The 8,382-nt window shown below is 26.4% G+C and overlaps 1 protein-coding gene across 6 annotated transcripts in view; it reads left to right on the forward strand.

Moving 5' to 3' along the window:
- The window catches only part of LOC126844306 (putative uncharacterized protein DDB_G0271606), a 66,524-nt gene extending 58,627 nt beyond the window's left edge, over positions 1-7,897 (forward strand). For 5 of the 6 annotated variants that reach the window (XM_050582415.1, XM_050582409.1, XM_050582413.1 and 2 more), the window contains one exon: positions 3,141-3,778. In XM_050582415.1, the coding sequence (XP_050438372.1) occupies positions 3,141-3,481 (341 nt within the window). In that variant the 3' untranslated portion in view covers positions 3,482-3,778. Of the gene's footprint in view, positions 1-3,140; positions 3,779-6,622 lie in introns of those variants that run through there. The other variant, XM_050582414.1, reaches the window with a different exon arrangement.
- Positions 7,898-8,382: the final 485 nt, after the last annotated feature.

The raw sequence follows: 8,382 nt of genomic DNA on the forward strand, positions 1-8,382 counted from the left end.
AGCTGATAAAATAATTCTACAGTGATACACCCATTCTCCCGTCCTAAATTTTAAACTTTAATTACATTAAAATAATTATCCAAAACGGGTTATTTTTTAATTAAATTAAATTTTTAGTTTAATAAATACATACCTAATATATTTATTACTATTTAAGTTTCAAAAGTTGATAGAGTTCTGGAAATTACTAAAAAAGATAATATTTAATAATTTAATAATATTATTATAAAATATACTAAATACAATTTTTTTAAAAAAGAAATCTACAAAATTGAAATTATTTAAAAAAAAAATGAATATCTTATTCTTAATAAATCATGTTTTGATGTAACTCAATACAAATCATTAGTGTAGAGTAGTAATTTTTTCACAGTCTTCAGACACATACATTAAAACAACATGTACTTTTTCAAACATGTTTGGAAAATATTGCATGTGGACAATAAGTAGTATTCTTTAAATTTATGAACTAAACGGGCTATTAAGAAGATTATTTTATTTTGTAGAGGTAATAATTATATTTTTAATTTATAGATCTTTAAATGATTGTATACCTCTGTGTACTATTATTCAGAATAATTTATTTAAAATGTCTTCTATTACATGTTCTATTTTTACAATACTTTCATAGTTTGAATTTACATCCACGACGTATTTGTGTTGAAATGTTTCGCCTGTCCAATTATCAGTTAATAAATAACTACCCACACGGTAATTAGGTTATCATCATACATTTTCACAGTTTGTTAATTTAAAACCAATTATTCTACAGAGGTTTCTTTAATATCGCTTTCTAATAGTTTTGAAATTTATCTAAGAGCTCCTTAAATTTTGACTGTCAATGTAAGAAATGTGATTACATCTCAAATATTATGTAAGATTAAACTCTAATTATATGAACACTACAAAGCGTAAATATGTATATTAGATATTTACGTTATTGCTAGAATTACAACTGTAGACTATATTCCTAAAAATAGCGCAAAAAGTTTAACAGAGTTTTGGTTTATTGTGTAGTGATTATAATTAAGAAAAAGCAAACAACTATATTGTTAAACTTGCATATTCTAAAATAAAAAATACATACTTTTTTTAATATAGCGTCGCTTTAACTTTTTTAGTCCTCTACAATCATATTTATTATTTTCTTTACCTTTATGTTGCTAACTGTTCCTAAATTTTTGCATTTATATTCATAATATTATTTATAAGGTCAATTATCAATGAAAAATCGATGTATTTATTTTAAGAAAATTCAAAATTGTGCCGCGTTTGATATTAAACAGTTCTAACTTTTAGTTAATTTATTTCACAAATTTTACAACTGTTGTGTATTTATGTTTAAACATTTACATTGCGTTGTTTTATTCCCAATAAAGTTTGGTTTATATGATAAACCATTTATACGATTTATATATAGTTTTATACTAATAACCACAAATCAGTTTTTTGTACATGTTAGACGGGTTTAAATTATTCATGTAAAATAATTATTTTAAATGGTAGTTTTAGAGGATAATTTTTTAAAGTGAAGCAGGAACCTATACAACAATTGATTTATTAATTAAAATTTAAATAATGTATTATAAATAATATCTAATCCATAACCATTTTGAATAAATAACGCTTTTGTAATTAGAATTTGAAGGTATACTCCTCGGATATTACTCACCCGCAGTTCCCTCCACACCAAACTCTCTCGCATAGCATCGGAACATAAAGAAGATAATGGAAAGTTTCCCTTATCATTCTGGCATTATATAGGAAGCCAATTAGTTACCTCACACATGCCGTATGTCCATATTTGGATACTTCTCAACTAAAGCATAGTATTGGCTTCCCATTTAATGCCGGCAAGTTCCCATTACGTTCCCAAATTCGCGGATCTATAAGAGAAATTAAATGTGTCACAGTATTTATTATATCATTCTCATTTCAATAGGTAAGTCAAATATGTAGGTTGATATTTGACTTTTTAAAGTTATCCTCAAAAAACTACTAGGTAAAAACTAAAAATATTTTTAATCATTAAACAAAATAACTGACGTGCAGCACTTTTAGTATTAACAAAAATACTATTTTATGTAATTCTGAAGACTATGTACATATATAAGATACAATATTATTATTTTTTAATCTCCTTTACCGTAAATTAATAGAAATAGTATACACTAATGTTAAACTACTTATAAAGAAGGTTTTTTAATTGACTTTTTTTTGTATTTGTTTACGCAGCAAATTTAAGCTTAAAATAAAACGTCAACCACGTTTATAAAGTTGGAATTTTTCGTTTTTCTATTGAATATGTCAAGAGCACATAATTAATCGGTTCGTCTAGAGTGTATTGAATAGTTGTCGATTTAAACCATTTGTCTCGGTTAAACACCCATCTTGGCGAGACTCTATGCAGTATATTATTTGACACTAAAAACAAAACATTTTGGTTTTTGTAAAGATTTTATTACCAATGTTAAACATTTTTTTTGGCATTTTCAGAAACTTCAAAATAACATATAATTTAGGAATTGATTAGGTTTTATTTACTTTAGTTCATCTCTAAATTGAATGCAAGATTTGTTGCATAAAAACGTTTAGGTGAAAATGCAGTAAAAATGGTATATAGTATATGACTATATGTCATCTTTTTATATCAAACGTTTAGTCCAATTTGACACTTGATTCTTGAACGACCATTAAGTTTTTAAACATGTTTAGTTATCAGTTGAATTGTCAGCGTATTTTTAGTAAGGCAGTGTTTTTGATATCTTTTATAATATAAAATGCAAGTTAACATTTAAAATATAAATACGAATACTTTTTACAAATCAATTCGTTCTCTTTACTTATTATAGGTTTATGTCAAGCCAGCAAATTATAGGTACTTTTTATAATAAAGGTAACATTAATATGCATACTATGACGTCTGAGAAGGATAAAAATAAATCGGATGGGTTGAACTTTATTTTAATTTTTTCTCGTTGGAATAGTCGCGGAACTGAGAACCAATGGGTAAACATAGTAGTCTGATTTCACTCAGTAGGACTAGCTGTTGACGCTGTTAGGAACATACGGGCCATGAGGGCAAGGTGGGTAGCGATGATGTTTTTCAACCAAAAAGAACACAATATGTATGATGTTAGGTGGATTCGGAAGACGACCGTTGACCGAAGATGAGTGCGAGGTGTTCACACGGGCAGCCGAGAAAATCGCCGAGGAAAGGTCCATGGAGCGAATAGCGTCCACTTTCCGGACTGAAGACTACACTCGAGGTCTGTACGAGCGCCTGGTGGATTTCTCACCTATCGCCGACTTCAATCCCCCGCATGCTATGCCCCTGCTTCCGGACATGCCAACCAGGAGTCGAAGATTACTGGAGAACCTTGGAAGCTCTCCTATCACAGAGTCCGTGCTCCTGGAAGGCGAGCGTCAGAAGCAGGCGGCAGCTATGCAAAAAAAAGTAAACTTTTTGGACATGGAATGACCATAAAAACAAATAATAATAATGATAATACTTAAAACAATATTTATTATATTATATTCTATTACTGACGACCGGAGTCCTAAATTTGAATACCGCCAGCCATACCGTTAGTACCTACCTACAAGGTATTAATATTATTTTACCAATAAATGTTATTAACTAATATTGTACATTTTATTCTGTCCGTTATTGTTGTGATTATACTTTGTTTTATAAACTTCCGTTTTGAATATTGTATAGTTATTGTTATTGCGACTGGCATAAGCAAATGTTAAGTACGTTTATGTAAAATGTACAATACGGTCATAATGTTATGTTTATCAATTATTTATTATTAATATTTTCTAATATCGTAATATGTAAAATTATTATTATTGTAAGAAACTCTGTGCGGTGCACAATTTTATCAAATTTATTAGATTTTAATAACCCCAGATCGTTACCATTATAAGTAGTTCGATTTTGTTTATTATTGTTCATTCTCATCTGTTGTTTCTTTCCAAATATTTTTATCGACTCCTTGTTAATTAGTTCTATATTTTCTTAAAATTAATGACTGTATACCGGATTAATCTCTTGAAATGTTAAAACAAATATATATGTACATATATGTTACCTGTATAGCCGGACTGTGACCAATATAATCTCTCACCACAAACAAATTTCAGGTAACAGTGCAATAGAAATATATTAAAAACAAAATTAGTAAAAAGTGGAGGGTTATACTGGTCATATTTTGCGACAGGCGCACGCTACATCTATGATCTAAGATAAGTGTTGTTTATATGTTAGCATTTTTTTAATGATAATATTATATTATACTGTCTGTATAATCTGTATAATATATTAATATGAAATTGTATATAAATATATATATATATATATATATATATAATAGAATAATGAATGTAGCAAAATGGCATCAAAATATATAATATTATATTTTTGCGTGGCAGCTGGTAAATAGGAGCCGTGTCTATATGTATTATAGGTATTCTTATTAAATATAATTTTCAGGTGGCATTTTTACTAATTCGGAGATTAAAATTGTCGACGTATAAACAAAAATAGTATACTACATATATATTAGACTGAATTTTTTAATTTCTTTTTTTTTCTTACGAGTTACCCTTTTAATCGATAGAAAGCTTTTTCAAACAAGAAATCCCTAAAATAGACGATTCCTAGTTCAACTCTATGTACAACCTCATGATTTAAAATAATTATTACAATTTGTATTGTGAATTATCAAGAGAGTGGATTTGAAGTATCTTATTTCAGCATTACATCTTTTTTTTAAGTTTTACAAATTTTGATTTTTTTTTAATTCTACTTTTTTTTTCAATAAAAAAACTAAAATTTCTCATGTTAATCAAATAGAATAGGTTACTATGGATTGAAAGGATAAGTCGTAAAAGCTTGGGAAAAATGATTTTTGCTTATACTAATAATTCATAGCAAAAAAAAAAAGCCACCAATTTTTAGGTAGAAAATATATATATATATATTTTTAAATCTGTCAATGACTCCATTAGTTTCTTTTTTACAGGGAAAGTACGTGCGTGAGGCACTTGTTACCATAAAAATTATGGTCTTAAAATTTTGAGGGCCTCCTTTTTTACTTTTGAATAAATTTAGGGGACGTTACTATTGAAGTTCTATCAAACCCGAAATAATGATCCTTTTATGTATGTATATACAATAAAACAGGAGCCAACCAGAAAACTATATTTATTAACAACACTTAAAGACTACGGTTCCCATTTAACTGCTACCATGCAAATGCCGGAAATATAATATTATATTTAAAAAAGTTAACAGGAAACAGTCATTATTCATTATTGTGAATATTCAGATTGATGTGATATCCCGAACGCTTGTATCTGTTATGCGTCGATAAACTTGACTGATATGTCCCTTCTTTCGTGTAATATTAAATAGTCACTCTCGAGCTAAATTTAAAGTTAAATAGAATATGTTTTATCATTTTGAGTTAATTTTAATACAAATAGCGTTTACATAACAAACATGTAGATAACATGTTTACCATAGATAACATGGCCTTATATTCTTATTGTAATAACAAACAAAATCAAAAATGAGATTGTTCATTTTATAAATGCATTTTACAGAGGCCAAGACGATTATGTTAAAATAAAAAAAACAAATTAAACGCACAAGTACATAAGTGTATCTACTTACTATGTAACATAAGTCTCCTTTACACATATCGTTATTTAGAATTATAGCATTGTAATGATTTTCCTATATTATAATATAAACGATATTATAACATTTACCACACGCCTGCGCAAAATTATCTAAATAAATATCTTAAACCTAATTATGTTAAGTTTAGAAATTAATGTTATCTTACTATCTAAACGGGAAAATGAAAATCTGAATTAACTTTTAAAACATTAAAAACTTTTGTTTGAGTTTGAATATGATATTTATTTCTTATTTGCATATCTACCAAGTTACTTTCACAAACCGTAAAGGTACTTGTCCAAATTTCAGATTATTACATGGTTATTGTTACCACGGTTGATTACTTTTTATAATAGAATAATTATCATTATTACAAGAACTACTTCCTGCTATTAGTTTTATTATTACCGTTGTTGTTGTATACATTTATTATCGTATTAACAAACAAATATAGAGCCGTTGTAAAAAAAAACAATACGAATAATAGAGGGTGTATCACGATTACTAACAAATTATCGTACAAAATGCATATTAATATGTTTTATATCATAGGCCATAGCATATGAGATTATAAAACAATCTATTTATTAAAATGTATGGTTTTCATTAATTCCAAAATCGTGGTGTATATTTTATCCTTTGAGCTCTTAGTGGGCATAAACTTAATCTGACTAGCATTTAGACTACGATTAAACTGGTTTATGTATATACTGCTATAATCTACACTTGTTAGAATAATTACACGTTTTTTTATTGGTATTTTATAAAATGTTTGATTTGAACTGTGTATTTATTGTAGTGTAGGTATAGTGAATAAAAATAGTTAGTACAATATTATTACCTGGTGGAATTTATAGACATTAAATCATTTATTACATAATGTAAGACAAATCATATCACAACTGAAAAACAAAACAATTTTGCTTTCAGGGAGATAGAAGAATAACGTAATGAATTTTGGACCGAAAATGTCGACGTGATCCGAATACTACCAGAAAATTCTAAGAAAAAAATCTGGTATGGGAGCTAAATAATAGGCAATTTATCCGTTAAGGTCAAAAAAGACTGAGATTTATTATGTTTAAATTGTCAGTTGTCGTCGACGGGCACAATTTTTGGTACCAAAATTTAACTTCTAAAATGTTTAAATATTATTATTTTTTCGATTATCGTGTTGTACTTATAGAATTGGAGATTAGGCTCATTATTGATTTTGTTGTATAAAAAAAAAAAAATTACTTTGAACAAAGCCAGTTGTCAAAGTTTTCTTTCTAACATATGATCACATTCCTTTGTACCAAATCGTTTCTTTATTAATACGTAAAATAGCTATACATTTTTTATGTCCGATAATTATCTAGTTATACATATATACATATAAAATATGGATTTATGTATAGACATAATATCACAATGATATGTCAGATTTACTTAAATTTCATATGTTATTCTGTCAAATTATTGTGATACGACCTCTATTAATAATATATTTTTCTGAAATTCATTCAAAAGAATTTTTGATTTATGGTACCTAATAAATATAATTTTCACAAAGTTTTAGTACAACACATAATTTACACATTACATATTTTTATATTCAATGTAAGCAATAATAAATGTAAATAAATTATATGGAGTACAGACAAATGACTATTCAATAAACGTGAGTAAAAACATAAATAACATTTTTTTATTTAAACAATTTAAATTTACGATTAACCCGAAAATACTGCTAATGAGTTTGTTTTGCTATAATTCATAACGATGAGAATTTTATTCGCTAAAATTATTACTATTTAATGTTTTGTAAAAACAGCCAATTATTGTTATTAAACTCTGTTAGCGCAGTATATTGGATGAAAAATAAATGTGACCCGACTTGGTCAAAGTTCATTGAAGTTAATTCATAAATATTTTTAATTACATATTATATTATCTTCTATAATATTATGCTACATCACATTCAATTTTTATTATCTATGATATATTTTTACTGTTTTCTTAATTATGGTATTTATCGTTTAAGATATTTATACATTAATAATTGTCTATAATACTTGACTTTAATTTACTAGGGATAGTTGTAAATTCTAAAATAAATACAATTATACTAATACTATACACATGGAAAATTTAAGTTATTCAATAAACATGTCTATTATCATTGGTATTAGTATTTATTACGCAATAGTAAATTTTAAAGAAAAACTAATATTTAAATATTCCACCAAGTAATATTATTGTATTTTAATAAATATTATTTCAAATTATATATTTATTATTAAAAAATATAGGCATTTATTTATGGGAAATCGTGTAATTATTTCTGTTAACTTTACAATATTATTATTAATAATTTCTGCATTAGTTGTTATGAAATTTTTGTCTTGTATCGCATATGCAAAATTACCATTATTCATTTTTAGTGTGTTCATTTCTTAATTATTGTTGTTGTTAACTGAAAAATATCGTCCTGTTTACCTAATTAAATTTATTTACCTACCTTAGTATTGTATTATGATTCATATGTTTATGTTGATTTATGTATACGTTTATTTGTGTCATAATAACGTTTGTCTTAGTTGTTTTACCCATCAAAATAGTTAATTCAAACGTAAAGCAAAAATTACTTATGTGCTATTTCATTGATTTTTTTTCTATTTTATTCTTATATAATTTATACCATTTTC

Source organism: Adelges cooleyi, unplaced genomic scaffold, assembly GCF_023614345.1.
Source record: "Adelges cooleyi isolate 19-005CV unplaced genomic scaffold, UGA_ACOO_1.1 ACOO_flye_CR_arks_rails_tigmint_CR_PRNA_651, whole genome shotgun sequence".
NCBI lineage: Eukaryota > Metazoa > Arthropoda > Insecta > Hemiptera > Adelgidae > Adelges > Adelges cooleyi.